The sequence below is a fragment of the Fukomys damarensis genome, unplaced genomic scaffold (genome assembly GCF_012274545.1).
Source record: "Fukomys damarensis isolate Sample0158 unplaced genomic scaffold, DMR_v1.0_HiC HiC_scaffold_37, whole genome shotgun sequence".
NCBI classification, from domain to species: domain Eukaryota; kingdom Metazoa; phylum Chordata; class Mammalia; order Rodentia; family Bathyergidae; genus Fukomys; species Fukomys damarensis.
In genome coordinates, this window is record NW_022900949.1 from 227,464 (window position 1) to 243,147 (window position 15,684).

Consider the following 15,684-nt stretch of genomic DNA (forward strand, 5'->3'; position numbering starts at 1 on the left):
GGAAATGAGCAGCCCTGCTGAAAACGTCTGACAGTTGCTTACCAAGGTCGGTCAGGAAGCATGAGATGTCCCCCAGCATTTACCCAAGCTGAGTAAACACGTCCAGGCACCTGAACGATTTTTTACAAATTTTCATAGTAGCGTTGTTCATAAGAACCAGGAACTGTAAATACCCTCGAATCCCATCAGATACACGGCACACTGTGGCTTGTTCATGCCACAGACTGTAAGCCCCGAAAGGGCAGCATGGCCAATTTCGACCACATCATGCTGAGGCTCTGCTCCGCATGACTGCAGGCCCGTAGGATTGCAGCGGTGGGGGACCCTCCTGAGAGAGAATTGATGGTTCTTCAGAGCATGGGTAGAGGCGGAGAAGTGCCGTGAAGGAACAGAGGCTTCGAGGCTGGATAGAAGTTCTATGTCTTCGTGGCGGTGGTGTTTACACAATGTTACGTTCGTCAAAACTCTCTGAACTGCACATTTAAGATGTGCAGATTTTGTCGTGAGTGAATTTGACTTCAGTGAACCTGGGGGAAGAAAGATCCATTTAATCGGTGAGAAGCAAAATGCTGCGTGAGGTCTTCCAGATGCGGAGGTTCCCTGGGGGTGAGAGGAACGACTCGTATTTGTGAGGCTTCTGTGGTGTGTGACGTCAGTATTTTGTAGAAATTCTGCTGTCTGCATAGCCACGGTTGGAAGGTGGGCTGCAGACCACAGGACGCTACCTTGACTTAGTGTTCATGTCTGAGGAGAGACTTTTTTAAAAGGTGAAGGGAGGAGAAAACAAATCGGGCAGGGATCAAGAATCCAAACAAAGAGTATCTGAGGAGGAGACCCTGAGGATTCCATGTCTGGATTTAGAATCTATTGTGCATAACTCGTGTTCATTAGATCTGCTTCATAAAGGGATTGCAAAAACGACATCTAACATTTGGAGTAAAAAAGCGAAACAAAGACACTATTTTAAAGGGCTTGTCATTCGAACACAGTCTCTACAGGCTCACTTTTTCACATGGCTGCACCTTCCTTCTTCTGTTCTTTTTTTTTTTCAATGGCACTGCAGACTGAACTCAGAGCCTTCGAACAGTGCTACTTTCCCAGCCCTTTTATTATTGCTGTTAGAATTGTTGTTGTTGTTATTGTTGTTGTTGTTGTTGTTGTTGTTATTATTATTATTATTATTATTATTATTATTATTATTATTATACGTTGAAATAGGCTTTTGCTAAGTTGCCTAGCCCAGGCTGCACTCCAAATTGCAATCCTCCTGCCTCGGCCTCCCACCATGTAGAATGTAGCTACATGAAGAATGTATCTTCTCTTTAAAGCAGGACATGCAAAGCAAGTCTGTTTCAGGTGCTGACTCTGGGAGTGATGCATACCACAAACCACGTATTCAAACAATTACAGAAAATAGATGACTGTGTCTGGGAAATAGTATGTATAAGCTTACTATTGTAGGAGCCTCGCTAGTAACAAATATTTACATTATGCTAGCAAGCAAAATATACAACTACACCAGCAGTGCTGATGTGGGCAAAGTTTCCAGAGTATTGTCACTCACTGTGCAAATCGAACTGTCTGAGAGCCAACCTCCCCGTGCCTCAGGAGCACCGAAGCACTAGTGACGGTGGCTGAGGTAAGAAAACACCATAGCGTCCAGCGATAGATGGAGGAATAAAGAAACTGCAGACATGCATGTATAATGGATGTATGCTGTCTTGGGGCCTACTCTTCAGACACAAAAACAAGCAAATGCTGCCGTTTACAACACTCTGGACCAAACTACAGGACTTCATGCAGAGTAGAATAAACAAGATATGGAAAGAAAAACACCATGTGATCTCATTCCATATAAAGGAGTCAGACTCGGAGAAGCACGGAGTAGAATCGTGGTTGCACAGGCGTGGAGAACGGAGGGGAGATGAGCACATCGCAGGGATGCCGAGCTCTGAGGCGAGCAAGCGGTGGGGACCTGACATAGATCATGGTGACCGCGGTTAGCTTTGCGCACCGCACATCAGAAATTCACAGAGGGTGGTTCTTCAGGGCCTCCCCAGGGGTACACACGCCACACGCACGGAGGGGAGGCTGGGAAGCGACACTCAACTGTGGCAATTATTTCTATGTAGGCATAGACAGAATGTCAGAGTGCTCTTAGAATACACACAGTTTTGCTTGTGAATGATACCGCAATAAAGCTGTAAAACCAAAATAAAAATAAAGAGCTTTTAGAAACTAATACTATTAAGCAAAGAAAAATGTGTGGAGTTTTTTCTCTCACACAAAGTAACGATAAGTACACAGAAAATGTAATCACCCCATTTGATCAGTACATATTTATACATGTATTGAACTATAATAGTGTACTGCATACCTGTGTATAATTATTATGTTAACTAAAAATGCTAAAAGACTTTCAAAGTAGGTTCCATGTGCTACTAAGTCAATGAAATAAATTAAAAACTGTTTTTGCTTCATTTAATAGTTAGCTACCAGAATTACCAGAGTACATTTACTTTCAAGATTCACTGCCACCCTTCTTACTGTGATTTTGATCTTTTGAAGGTACTTTACTTTATTATCCTTGTTCACAGCGAGGAATTCAGTCATTTACAGAAACTTCATTGTTTACCTCATGGTGCCACTTACCCCATCAGAGTCCTGGTCAAACCAATCGCATTATATCCATCTCAAACCAAGAATCCCACAGTCAAGAAGATCGAGCTAATGCTGCAAATGCACACTGATAAGAGTGAACTGATGGGTAAGCCAATGAACTATTGAACGCATATTTTTATACCGTTCAATGTGACAAGTTATGTGGAACCGGTGGACATATTTCTCATATAACTTAGTATCATGAAAAAAGTGAGCTTTCTCTAAAGAACTGTCTTACATCCGGTTATCACATAAGTGATGTTCTTCATCCTATTTGCCCCCCGGCTTTTCCTATGACACCAGCAAGGCAAGTTTAAGGTTCTAAGACCAAAAACACCTTTAGAAGTCTTTGCAATATTCCCTTTCTGTGGACATAGGTGGCAAGTCCCCAGGTTAGCACACTGACATGTAAAAACACTTCAAATACTTTTGCAATAATCTCTTCATAGTGATATCAATTGCCATGCACGCTGAGACACATATGCGTCAAAACCCAACTCTGACGAAATGAAAGACAATTTTGAAGACTACACTTGTGCTAATGAAAGGTTTTCCCTCCATGATAGTTCAAAATAATTCAGGAAAACTGAGAACCAAATTTACGGTGAGCGATTTTGTGTTCGGTGAGTTGTAGAGACAAATAAATCTCAAGGGAGCAGAGAAACTTACCCTCCAAGGTGGATCGGACCCTTCCCACAGAAACTGCAGGGCTGCGATCTCTCCAGCACCTCTCCTAGTCCCACCCCATCAGTCTCTCCACAGCCCTCTTCACATCTTTGTTTCTGAGGGTGTAGATGAGCGGGTTCAGGCTGGGTGTGACCACGGTGTAAAAGAGGGCGATGAACTTGCCTCGGTCTTGAGAACTTTCTGTCGAAGGCTGCAGGTAGATGCACATGACTGGAATGAAGAACAGGGAGACAACCACGAGGTGGGCTCCACAGGTACCAAAGACTTTCTGAAGCCCCGCTTTTGACGGCATCCTCAGCACAGCACCAGCAATGGCGCCGTAGGAGCTGAGGATGAGAATCAGTGGTACAGCAACAAAGACGGAGCTCATAACCATGAGGGTCAGCTCATTTGCACGAGTGTCGACACAGGACAATCTCAGGAGGGCTGGGACCTCACAGAAGAAGTGGTCCACCTGGCGATGTCCACAAAGGGGGACCCAGAAGGTAAGGGAGGAATGAAGTGCTGACACGGTAAAGCCACTTGCCCAAGAGGCCACAGCCAACAGGCGGCACAAGCGAGGGTTCATGAGCACAGTGTAGTGCAAGGGTCTGCACACAGCTGTGTAGCGGTCATAGGACATCGCCACCAACAGGACACACTCTGCAATTCCCAGGGAGAGGACAAAGTAGAGCTGAGTCACGCAGCCAGCAAAGGAGATGGTGTTCTCTGGACCCCAGAGGTTGACCAGCAACTGGGGGATGCAGCTGGTGGTGTAGCAGAGATCCAGGAAGGAGAGGTTTGAGAGGAAGAAGTACATGGGAGTGTGGAGACGGGCGTCCAGGTGTGACAGGACAATGATGAAGAGGTTGCCCACCAGTGTCATCAAGTAGAAGATCAAGATCAGCACGAAGAGAGTGACTTCCAGCTGAGGCCACCTGGAGAAGCCCAGCAGGATGAAGGAGCCTTCAGAAGTAGCGTTTCTTCCTACCATCTTTCATGTTTTTCCTTTATCTGCAGAAAGGGCCACATAAACTTCAAAGGTTGCCCACGTATTGTCTCATGCACACCAGCACACTGAAGACAGTACGTACACCACTTCCGAGTGTACTACTCGTTCCTTTTCAGTAGCAGAATTTTGATTGTTTTCTTTCCAGGTTTCATTCAGTTATTAATGAACTAATGAGTGAATGACTCCTTATGTTAATGAAGCATTCAGCAGGTAATTTTGTTTTTTTATACATCCCTAAATTAGAATATAGATGAATGAAATGATATTTCATAGAAAACACAGTTTTTAGAAACATATTTTTAGGAAAAAAAATAAATTTACTCCCCTTTTTCACTTTTCAGGCTGTTTCTAATTTTGTAGTTATAGAGAAAGCAATTCCTCTAGTCTTACTCTTACATATAGTTAAGAATTTCTCGTGTGATGAAATAGAATTTTAAAATATTAATATGGATGAAAAATTAACTTCAATGAATAGCGTGTATAGAAATTTGTAATGTAGCTTCTGAAGACACGTCCGCTAACATTAATAAACGAGTAAATATAAAAGTCAGTGAACATTTCAACTTGTGGTTACTCTTGGGCAGCAAAGAAGAAATTCGCATGTGCACTGACACGCAGATTATCCTTGCTTATTCTCTCTTGCGTGTTCACTCCTTTGTCTCTTTTCCCTCTTCATGCAATTTTCCCTGTCGCACTCTGGTGGCAAAAGGCAAATTCAGCAAGAGAGACCCCCAATAACCCTTCAAGGAACTTGTAAGGATTCAAGCATTATAATCTTCCCTCCCAGAAAAGATACAGCTGTCTGATTGGTTGTGTTTTACTCGGAGAGCGGGGGAAGATGACACGTGTCCCAAGATACGGCTTCTATCTGTTCCCTCTTCATGTTCTTGGCAACGCGATGATCATTAACCTTGAGGGCAGTCATGGAAAATGGACAGAACTTTCTTTTGTATTTCCCTGAAATGCGACATACAAAGCCCTTTGTACAGGACAGTTGACTGGAAATCCTGTGGATAGCTTCTCTGAGGCAGTATACTTTTCTTACCTTACACAGCTGCCTTAACTCATGTCTGCATGAATTTAAAGAGAGCAGCGGCTGGGATGATTCATCGTCCGTTATATGATCCGTCTTTTCCAGCATTCTTCTGGGGGGAGAAAAGGTACGGGAACTAAGCGGGGAGGGACACAGGCATCTCACATGAAGTTCAGAGATTTCATTTTGTCCTTGATGGAAGGGGGAAACAGACACTATCCACGGTAGCTTTTATGAGCTATAAGATGCTTGTCTTTTAATTGAGTCACGAGAAAAGGAGTTGGGGTAGGAGAGGAAAAGTGGGGGATGAGGAACAAAACTGAGGAAGATACAATATGTGTATGAACCGATTCCCCGTGGTGAATGTGACGATTCTACGTCACAAACACACCTTCATAATAAACATTTTAAGTAAACAAAATAAATTAAACACTGGCATTAGTGAGTGGCTTAGCTCTTCTTGGTCTGATTACTGTCATCGGACATTCTACAACTGTCATCGTATTTATTCCTACTTGGTTTTGTTTTAATTTTAACTGGCTAATAACCGTTCTGTGTTTTTACAGAATGCAATGTAATGCTATCCATATACAGTACGAAGTGATTACTCCGAGCTGATTAACATCCCCGCCAGGTCACACTTTCATCACATCTTCCTAGGACGGCTTCTTCTAACCTGCTGTCTAGCAGTTGGAGGCCAGAGGCTGCCTCCGTGGTTCTCGATCAGCGCTCCCTCTCCTCCTTTTATTTTCTCGCACTTCTGTGTTAGTGGCGCTCGCACCGCAGAGCGGCGATGCGCACCCTGGGGGTTGAGCGTGCACAGCCTTGGTGACAAGTTTCCGCCCCTCTCCCCACCTGCCAGGGACGTCGAGGCTCTGTTTGTCCTGCAGCCTGAACACATCCACCGCGTTTCTCTCATGCCGGTTTTGCTAACTTACCAAATCCGACTACGTAGAGGAAAATACGGAAGTAAGCCACCCGTCATCTCCACGGAAAACCGAGCCTGAGCTCGGCGGAAAGACTCGCTTTTAGCGGGCGGAGGGAGCGCTCTGGGGGGTTCCCGAGCCTTCAGGGCCACACGAAGAGCAGTGGGACCTTCTCTCCCCATGGGGCCCTTGGGAGGATCAATCCCAGAGTGGCAGTGAATGCCCTCCAAGGGGCTGTCCCGCCTAGAGTGGTGTGAGGTTCACTGAAGGAAATGCTCTATGGAGATACAGACAGAACAGCGTGTCCTACTCAGAGGACGAAGCAGGAAAAGGAGGACACACACAGAGGAGGCTGCTCTCGCTTCCCTCTGCAAGGCGGCGCTGATTCCCACCCTGCCTCCTGACTGGCTTCTCCGCGGAATACCAACTCACCCCTGCGAGAGTTTAGAGCACGGCCCCGCATGACTCACGCCCTTTGTACTTCTTTAGCTTAACTGACAAATAAGTGTCGTATATTTATGGCGTAAAACATGACGCTTTGATACACGCACCTGACAGGAAACGATCAGGTCAAGCTCATGCATGTAACCATCGCTCAGAGTTCTGTGGCGAGAACGTTTTTAAAAATCTCATTAGAAGCGCCAGAGTTTTGCACTGGCTATTTATTTTTGCCTAGGATTTTCTTCCCTTTTCATTTTCAGACCATAAAAATAAGAGGGGAATTATTATATTTAAATATGTCCAATCTCCAGCTACTAGGTATCACAGTAGTGCTTTTAATAAAGTTTGGTGGATTTGTCTGAAACAATCTCGCAAAATTTCTGTTAGTTTTAGTACAAAGTTTTTTACAAGTTTTCAAAAATTTTTCTAAGTTGTATTTTAGTAGCATTTTCTAGATGTCTGTGGTGCAGAGAATTGAATTTGATTTTTTGTGTTATTTTTTGTGTTAAATCATATTCATTTTAGAGAAAAGTATCTGAAAATTCTTTGGGGAATTTTCAAAAACAGAAAATCCATTGTCCATGAAATTTTAATGACTTTCAGCCTTGGTGCATTTGATTCCTTAATTTACTGACTGAAGTTGTGAGGATTGTTAAGACAGTATTGAATAGAAACTTTAGAGGTGGATATACTTGATGTTTTCTGATCCTCAAGCACTGTCGCAAAGATTTCACCCTTAAGTATATTTTTGGTCTTCATTCTTGGTCCTTAGCTTATGGCCCAGAGAGGAGAAGCGCTGCTCTCAGCTGGGACAGCCCACAGCAGGTACCGCTGACCCACAGTTCCCAAGTCTTCATGGCGACAAGATCGTCCAACGATCATTATGAGCAGGAATATTTACGTAGGCTTTGTAGAAACACCTCACCATGCAATGGATCCTTATCCATTCCTTTGGCTAAGTTCTTACCTAACCCTTTCACTATTTTCTTGCAATAAGTGCATGTAAACTGCCTTCAACAATTTTTATATTTAATGAAATAAACATTTTCCCTTAATATGTAGATGTGGTGAATGAAATTGATATTTTTAATGTTGAACCATGAATTCTTGGAATGAACTCAAAATGATCATGGTGTATTACCTTTCTGCATATTTAGTTGAATTTCATAGGTCTATCCCTTCTTAAAGATTAGTCATATTTATGAGTGAGTTTGTTATATATTTTTCTTTTCTATTGTCCATGTCAGATTTTTAAATCAAAATATGCTGGTCTGAAAAAGTCTGAGACTACATTCTTGCGTGCTGAGGAGTAGTTTATGCTTAGATTAGAATTATTCAGTGGTAGTATTCAAAAGTAAATCTGTGCAGAGATTTGTCTTCATGGAAACGTTTTTAAATGTTTATTGAAATATCAGTGTGTATAAGAATGCCCAAGAATTAAGATACTGAAAATTATACATTTTCTGAGAATTTAAATCAAGTTTTCCTAATTGAATTGCATATATTAATGAATAATATATTTCGCCATCTGTATTCTGAGACTTTGGCATGTGAATAATATTCTCTTCTACAATTTAATAGGCTATTGACCTTTCTACTTTTCTTCTTAATCAGTGATTTTTAAATTTTGCTCTGCTTTTTCAAAAAAACATGAAGTTCATTGGTCCATTTTCAGTATACAATATGATGACATTCATCATTAGGAATCCGTACCTGTACGTGACATATCTTGGTCCTTATTTTTTTCCCCATTCCCCTGCCCTCCTTTCAACCACTCCGCCCCCTGTGTTAAGAGGATGTGGTGGTTTTATTTTTTATAAAATGGAGTACTACTCAGCCATAAAGAATGATAAACTTAGAGACATTTATAGCTAAATTTATACACAATGAGGCCACACCCGTAAGAAAAATAAACAGGACACATGGAAATGTTGCGTAGTTTCTCTGATGTGAGAAACTGAAAGTGTAAATGAGGACCAAAATGTATAAAAGATAATGTGAACTACGAAGAAAAGGTCCAAAGGGGGAGCGGAAGGGAGAAGGCGGAAGAGGGGAAGAGCAGGGGAAAGGAGAAGGGAAAGGAAAAAATACGAGAAAAGGAAAAAACAGAAACAAACACTTTGCTCCACTTTAAATTTTTTTTTTCTTTTACTGATCCTTTTCATGGTATGTTTAGCCTCTACTTTAGAATATGGGTTTAGCTATACTTTGCTATTCATTTATTTACTAGTTCCTTTATGTTAGTCTCACTCATTTTTAACCATCTTTCTTTTTTCTTCTAGGTACCGGGGATCGAACTGGGGAACTCGCGCTTGCGAGGCAGTCGGCGGAACCCCTGAGCTACATCCCCGACCCAACTGTCTTTCTTTTCGAACTCGCCTCTTAAATTTCTCCCCAAAGCTTCTTCAGCTACAGCCTATAGACAGGATTTTTATTGTCACTCGCTCAACTGACTTCCAACGTAATTTCTTTTTTTTAGCGTTTTGATTATTTCCCAAACATGAGGTGTGATTTTTTTTAAAAAGGCCAATATTTTAATGTTTAGAAACGTCTATTACAGTAAAAGATATACTGCCATTCATCCCCCTAAATTACTCCCCTCCTTTCATCACATTTGGCCCTTGCGACCAGGTCTGGACGCCGTCTTTCTCCAGCGTCGTGAATCCGTTCAAAGCCGTTCCCTTTCGAGGTCGCCGGGCTTCGGGAGGACCTGGAAGTCGCCCGGTGGCGGACGCGGGGGACAAGGTGTGCGAGGACCCAGCTGGACGGCGCTCAGCCGCCTTCGGCACGCTTTGCTTTGACCACACTTCATAGAGACACAAAATGGGGCTTTTGCCACCGCTTCAGAAAGTAGGAAGAACGGTGGGATGCGCGTGATTGAAGTGCGGGGCAATACTCTTGGGGGATTAATGGCATTGTATCTTTACTGCATTCATTTTTTTAAAATTCAAGCATTCTGTATCGATTTCGGTCAAAACTCGTCTATCGAGATGTTCCTAAGGGGTTTAATTGTGGAGAAGAAATAATTTAAACTGAATTTACTGAATAATTTACTGAATAATTTAAACTGAATAATTAAACTGAATTTACTGCGCTCGGACGACATTCCTTGCATGACTTTCATTCTTCAAAATTATTAACTTGTTTTCTAGTGCCAAATAAACTTAAATTTTGTAAACGTTCCCCATTAATTTAAAATAACGTGGGGCTGGGGATTTAGCTCAGAGGTTCTACCACCTGCCTCACAAACGCAAGGTCCGAGTTCGATCCCCAGTACAAACAGACAAACAGTGTAATCCGTAGATTTCTTTAGATTGAGCTGGCTCCACAAAAGGATTTACTGGAGAGCGCTTCCAGAAGGGCAACAAGTACCTCCGACAATCTTCTCTGCCACAAAACTCAGGGAACAAATGGTAAAATGTCGAAAAAGGAATCTCCAAAACTCAAAATGAGCTCAAGGCTTTAATAATTTAAGAAATCATTTACTTTAAAAACCCTGAATATCAGTAAGAGCAAGAAGCTTTGTGACTCATGTCCTATTCCGATGTCCTTCTCCCCACCCAACAATACCATTAAAAAACGAAACGAAGTCTTTGTAAATTAGAGGGCTGAAGGGGTCGAAAGGAGGGCAGGGCAATGAGGAAAAAGTAGGAACCGAGATATATCATGTAAAGTTAAAAGTTCCCAATGATGAATGTCATATTGTATACCTAAAGTATACCAAAAACTTAATGAATAAAAAACAAAACAAAAAACAAAAACCTGCAGCCCTGCACCACTAGGTGGCGCTGCAGCGCAGTTCTGCGGCTAACTACCCGCGGCAGGTGAGTTTCACAGGTTTGGGGCGCATTTCTTCACAGCCACGAGTCACGTGGTTCCAAGGCCACTCACCCTTATAGATGGCCAAACACTGAGAGGTCGCTACAGCCCCTCGGGCTTCGTAATTCGCCAGAACGCCTCACGTAAGGCTGAAAAGTGCTGTACGTAAGAATTCAGTTTAATTTTAAAGGGTAAAAGGGGGGGTCAGCCAAATGGAGAGACACACAGGTGGAAGGCGCCAGAGCTCTTGTGACCTAGGATGTGTCGCCCTCCCGCCCCCGTACCTCAGTGTGTAACACCAGCTAGGAAACGCACCCAAGCCTCAGGGTCCAAAAATCCTGTTGTGTTTCACTGCGCAGGCGTTCAGAACTGAGTCATAGGCCATGGGTTCACACCAATTTTAAGCCCTCCTCCCTGCACACGGCGCTCTCCCCAGGTCGGGCTGACAACGCTGAAATTCAGGTCTGGCCTGAGGGGAGCCTGTGTGTGATCGAAGCTAAGTTGTGATCTTAAATTAGGATAGCACAACTTTAGATATTTTATTTAAGTCTCATGGCAACCAGAATGGAAAAAACTTCAGCTTGTAATGCTTTGTTGTCTTTTAAACAGTACACCAGAGTTGAAATTGTGAACTACTGCATTAGAGAATGCTGACCTTCACTATGTATTTTCCTTTATTAGTGAGTTTTAAGTGTTATAGTTTCTTCTGTATTTACGCTGGTGGCTAGCGTTCTTTCAAGTAAAGAAATCTCCTTAATATGCCTCAAAAAGCCAATCTAGGCATGGTAAAATCCCTCACGCGTGCCGAAACCAAAGCAATGCAACGCCAAGTTCAGAAAGAATTGATTAGCAGATGAAATCAGTAAGGCTCCAATAGAGGTCTCTAAAGAAATTGAGATCTGTTACCGACACTGCGGAATGATCATCTTCAACGAGTTCAGTAAACAACCCTGAAATTTTTGTGGGGTTGGAGATCAAACACAGAGTCTTGCACATGCTAGGCACTCGATCACTGAGCCACATCCTCAGCCCAGCTAATGAAGAAATAGAAGCAACAAAAATAATCAACGGGCATGCTAAAGATGGTGAACAAAATGATTATATTAAAAGAATTCAACAGACAGCTTTAACACTGCACTCAAATAAGTAAAAGAAAAAAAAGCAAAGGTTATTTTGAATTTTCCAGTCAGCAGAGTAAGAGAAAAAAAAAGAATGAAACAGGGTAGGAAGCTTATAGAACATATGAAAAATCACCAAGTAAAATAATATAATGCTATGGAGATTTAAGCAGGAGGGAGAAAAAGGGACAGAAACGATAAAATGCCTAAAAATTATCCAAATTTGGTGAGCAAATGGGCACTGAGGTTCTTGATGGCCAAATGATGTCAAATAGGATAAGTATAAGATTTACAAAACCAAATGAGCTCAGCGACGTGCTGCCACTCTCAGAAGCACCAACATAAAGGCAAGGCAAAATAAATCACAAAGGATACGTGACAACAAAAGAACGCAAGATTTGGAATTAAATCTTTTGCGTAAGGGCCATGGGGGAAATGGGAAAACTTTTTGATATGGTCTCTCTAGCATATGGTGGAATTTTTTTCATCATAAACTTTGTTATATTACATTTATCTTGATTTGTAAAAAAATCTACAAATAGTACTTTAAAACAATACACAATGATTCATTTCTTTTTACATTTAAAAATTTTTTCACTCTTTTCTTTTTGGTTGAAATATAGCATCTGTGCGTGTTCTGCAGTACTTATGGTAACTCCATACATGTAGGTGACGTGCAGTAATCAACTTGTTGTAACAGGTATTTCTGTCTCTTCAAGCATTACTCAGAACTAGACAAAATCACGTGTTTGCAGTGTGTGCCAATCAGGAGCTCAGGAATGACTTATTTCTCTGCTTCAAGATTTTCTGTGGGGTCTGCAGTCGCGGAGCTGACAAGACCGCAGCTCCCTCTTCAGCGAGCTCTACGCTCAGGTAGTACGTTTCCCACTCCCGACGACGTTTGCTTTCCTGTAGCCTGGCAGACTGAGAGACTCACTTTTCCTCTAAGCTGTGCATCAGGGGTCATTTTCGGTTCCTAGCTATTTTTGGCTGGAGACTGTTTCCAGTTCTCTGTCACGAGGCTCCCACCAACACAGCTCCTTATTTTATCAAAGCCAGAAAAGACAACCTTATGTCACATAACCCTGGGGTCCTAGCACCATTTCCATGGTCCAGTAGTTAGAAGCAGGCCACAGGTTCCCACTGGGCTCAAAGGGTGAAGGAAGACTACACCAGAGCGCGAGTATCCAACAGCACAGGTAATCTGGGGCATCTTAAAGTCTGTCTGCCACACTCACTGGGGCGGGATACGCGGTGATTATGTAACAGTTTGTCTTGTTTTTATTAAAAACACACGCTAAGGTATTTGGGGTGATAAAGCATCACGTGACTATGGGATTGTTCATTCTCTAACAGTTCCAAGATAAAAGTAATTGTACTGTACAGATACCCCTGATTTATGATAGCGTTACCCCCCAGTAAGCCTAGGACTGATATCCGATAAGTAAGCGAACTCAGAATGCAATGAAATCCTTTGAGGTGAAATGAGATCATTTGGGGCCCTAGGATGATACTCATAATTTTAATCTCTGATGGAAAATCACCTTGAAACTAGGTTCCTCTTGAGTAAGAATACTTAAATAAATGCATCTGTACTATTTTCTACAAAAAGAGATGAAGACTCCTTTCAAAACCCACCTTTGTTACCTGATAGTGTTTTTCGCCGGTCAACTTGTTTTTTGGGGTACCAGGAATCAAACTCAGGATCTCTCGCTTGCTAGGCAGATCTGCCCTGCTGAGCTACATCCCTGGCCCATGTCAGTCAACTTTTTAAACTGAATTTTTATTTTATGAAAAAATAAATTTTTTTCACATAATTTACTTTCATATAAATTAATAAAGGAATAACTTCAGTTAATACACAGTGTATCATTATCTCCAAAGTAGATTCTCAGAAGATGGAAGACATTTTCTTACAAAAAAGAAACAGAGACAATAGCAGTTTTCAATGAACTAAGAGAAACTGGTAGTATACATTAGACAAATTAGCAGTATTTTAAAGTCTATAAAATTATATTTCACTTCAGCTGAGCTGGACAAGCGTAAGCATAAGGGTTTTCCTGCCTGAACTTTTTGGAAATCAAAAGTCAAGACTTCACTTGAATAAAGGTGTGCACTGCAGGTCATGAAATCTGTGCTGAACTGGAAGCCAGGGGTTAGGGGGTCACTGCTAGTACCTCTGTTTACTCCTAGGGGGAATGTTCCCAATTCTTAGAGCTGGGATGTAGCTCAGTGGTGCCATGCCCACCTCACAAGCAAAAGGTCCTCAGTGTGATCCCCGGTACCGGAAACAAAACCCAAAACAAGCAGTTCTTTGCAGAGCTAACTCTTAACCAGCCCCTGAACATCCCAGTGGATCTTGCCTTAGTTGGAGGACAGTCACCCTTATATAACTGTGCACAGGCTCTCATCTGGAGGGTGGGGGTGACTGGGAATGCCACGGCAGGATTCCAGGCCTCAAGGGGAATAAGTCAGCCCTCTTGGAATCGTCCAGGTATTGGGATTTCCTGAGTAGCCATAAGCGTATAATAATATTCACAAAGATTCTCTGACAAGGATCAGCGGTGCTGATTCACTGATTTTCAGGTTAGCTGACAGAGCCAAGCAGAGAATTCCCGGCACAACTGTTGCCCGCATCAAAGTGACGGAGACTGTTGCTCCCCTCCTCCTCCTTTGTTCCTCTTTTCCCTTGGCTCCTAGACAGGACCCTGGACAGAGAATGCTAAACGCTGTGGAGGAGGAGAAACAGCAATGACTGTCACGTGTCTTCCTCAAGGTCTCCTCACTGGGACACAATCCCTTAAACCCACAACTCTAGGAGCAAAGCTGCATTTTGGCTCCGTCTGTGGAGGCTTCAGGACTTGGCCTGCTGCCTCCAGGACAGGGTGGCACAGCAGAGGCAAATCAGAAAGCAGAGCGTGGTGGGGGGTGGAGCACGCCCCAGAGACCCACTCCGTGACCAGGCACCCCTCTCAGGCCCCGCTCAGCCGAGCACTCATCGGGCACTAACCCACTGATAACTGTGGTGCCCTCAGATCCAGTCATCAAAGGATGATTATTCTATATGTGAAGGAAGATGAACCACTGGAAACTTTTAAATAGCTGCGCCGAGCCTGGGAATACAGCATATTGAATAGTTCTACTCTTCTAAGTGTGACGGAGTCCCTAGGGGCTCGGGGAAGTGAACTCCACACTCTCAGCCACAGTAGCGACCCGGCTCAGTAATGAGATCCCAAGAGTACCTGGAAATAGCTGGGTACTTTGAAAAGCTCCCTAACCGCTTTTCTAGCTTTAAACAGCAAGCTCCTGATGCAGGTCCGTGGAGATTTCCCTGTGTGCTCAGGGAGATCCTCCAAATGTAATGACGGTCACCATCAATTAATCATAGCGTAGTTCACAGCCACTCTCAGCTTCCCCTGCAGAACATAACTTCCCTGAGGACGAGGGAGGCAACTGTTCCGGGAACAAGAAGCAAACTGCTTCTTTTCCACATAGAAGACAGAGAAAAGTAGGAGAAGATACAAATGGACAAAAGAGCAGAACACATTTTTTTGTTGATTTTGATTCCTCAGTTCCTCACTCTTGTGAGTAATTCCTAGAACATTTAAAAGTCTGTTATTTAAGTTTGTGTTATAGCTCTAGAACTATGCACTGTTGAGGTAGACAGGAAGGAAAACAGCCTACACCAGTGAGGGGGTATTTGGGGTACTGAGCTCACAGGCTGCAATGGAGCACAGCGGAGAGCGTCTGGGTTTTATTAGTGGGTGGCTGCTGGTTTCCAGCACCTTCAGAGGGCTTAGTATTGACCTTTGAAAAGCATTTGGGCTATTTTTGTCTCATGTTGGAAAGGGACACTATTATTTGAAAGCCACTACATGTCTTAGAATGGTATAAGAAATTAGGGAGGTGCTCTGGTACTAACAAAATTCGATGATTATACTTAACTTGAACTAAAACATTGACTCCCAATTAAAAGTACAGGAAATTGAAATTTCTCTAGGCACTATA

General features: G+C 42.8%; 1 protein-coding gene across 2 annotated transcripts; it reads right to left on the reverse strand.

Moving 5' to 3' along the window:
* Positions 1-319: 319 nt before the first annotated feature.
* Positions 320-4,341, reverse strand: LOC104876364 (olfactory receptor 2J3-like). Of its 2 annotated transcripts, none has more exons than XM_010644337.2 (2): positions 3,331-4,341; positions 320-527 (listed from the first exon to the last, which is right to left on the reverse strand). In XM_010644337.2, exon 1 carries the CDS (start codon positions 4,319-4,321, stop codon positions 3,395-3,397), a length of 927 nt encoding a protein of 308 aa, XP_010642639.1. In that variant the 5' UTR covers positions 4,322-4,341; the 3' UTR covers positions 320-527; positions 3,331-3,394. The 2 variants fall into 2 exon arrangements, with proteins under 2 accessions (XP_010642639.1, XP_010642640.1); XM_010644338.1 differs by lacking the exon at positions 320-527 and adding an exon at positions 2,131-2,201.
* Between the last annotated feature and the right edge of the window lie 11,343 nt (positions 4,342-15,684).